The 378-nt window shown below is 45.0% G+C and overlaps 1 protein-coding gene across 1 annotated transcript in view; it reads left to right on the top strand.

Annotated features, from left to right (window-relative positions):
- Nucleotides 1–378, top strand: part of LOC140950430 (histamine N-methyltransferase A-like) — a 1,086-nt gene continuing 708 nt past the window's right edge. Inside the window, exon 1 of the mRNA XM_073399658.1 lies at nucleotides 1–378. This exon is cut by the window's right edge and continues 708 nt beyond it. Within this exon, the coding sequence (XP_073255759.1) occupies nucleotides 59–378 (320 nt within the window). The 5' untranslated portion in view covers nucleotides 1–58.

The raw sequence follows: 378 nt of genomic DNA, 5'->3' as shown, positions 1-378 counted from the left end.
TGAAGGAGCGCTAAGTTACTTTGTCACAACCTTCAAGCACACTCTCTCGTACAAAACAATGGAGCTGCAGCCGCTATCATCCTCACACGAAGCTTATCATGACGCTTTCCAAACGTACAGAGCCAAATCTACTGTAAGAGAAGTAGTTATAAGTTACTCTCGCCAAGCAGCTGCTCACGTCATACCTAAGCTGATCACACATGATGCTCCGGTGTTTCGAATTCTTGGAGTTGGAAGCGGAGATGGAAAGGCCGACATGGAAATTCTCAAAGCTGTTGCAAGAGGCCTCCGTTCATTGAAAGATAGAAATTGTAAACCCCAGATAGCTGCTTGTATAGTTGAACCCAGTTCTCTTTTGATCGCAGATTTCAAGCGATC

The sequence above is a fragment of the Porites lutea genome, chromosome 10 (assembly GCF_958299795.1).
Source record: "Porites lutea chromosome 10, jaPorLute2.1, whole genome shotgun sequence".
NCBI lineage: Eukaryota > Metazoa > Cnidaria > Anthozoa > Scleractinia > Poritidae > Porites > Porites lutea.
This window is presented reverse-complemented; position numbering and strand designations above follow the sequence as displayed.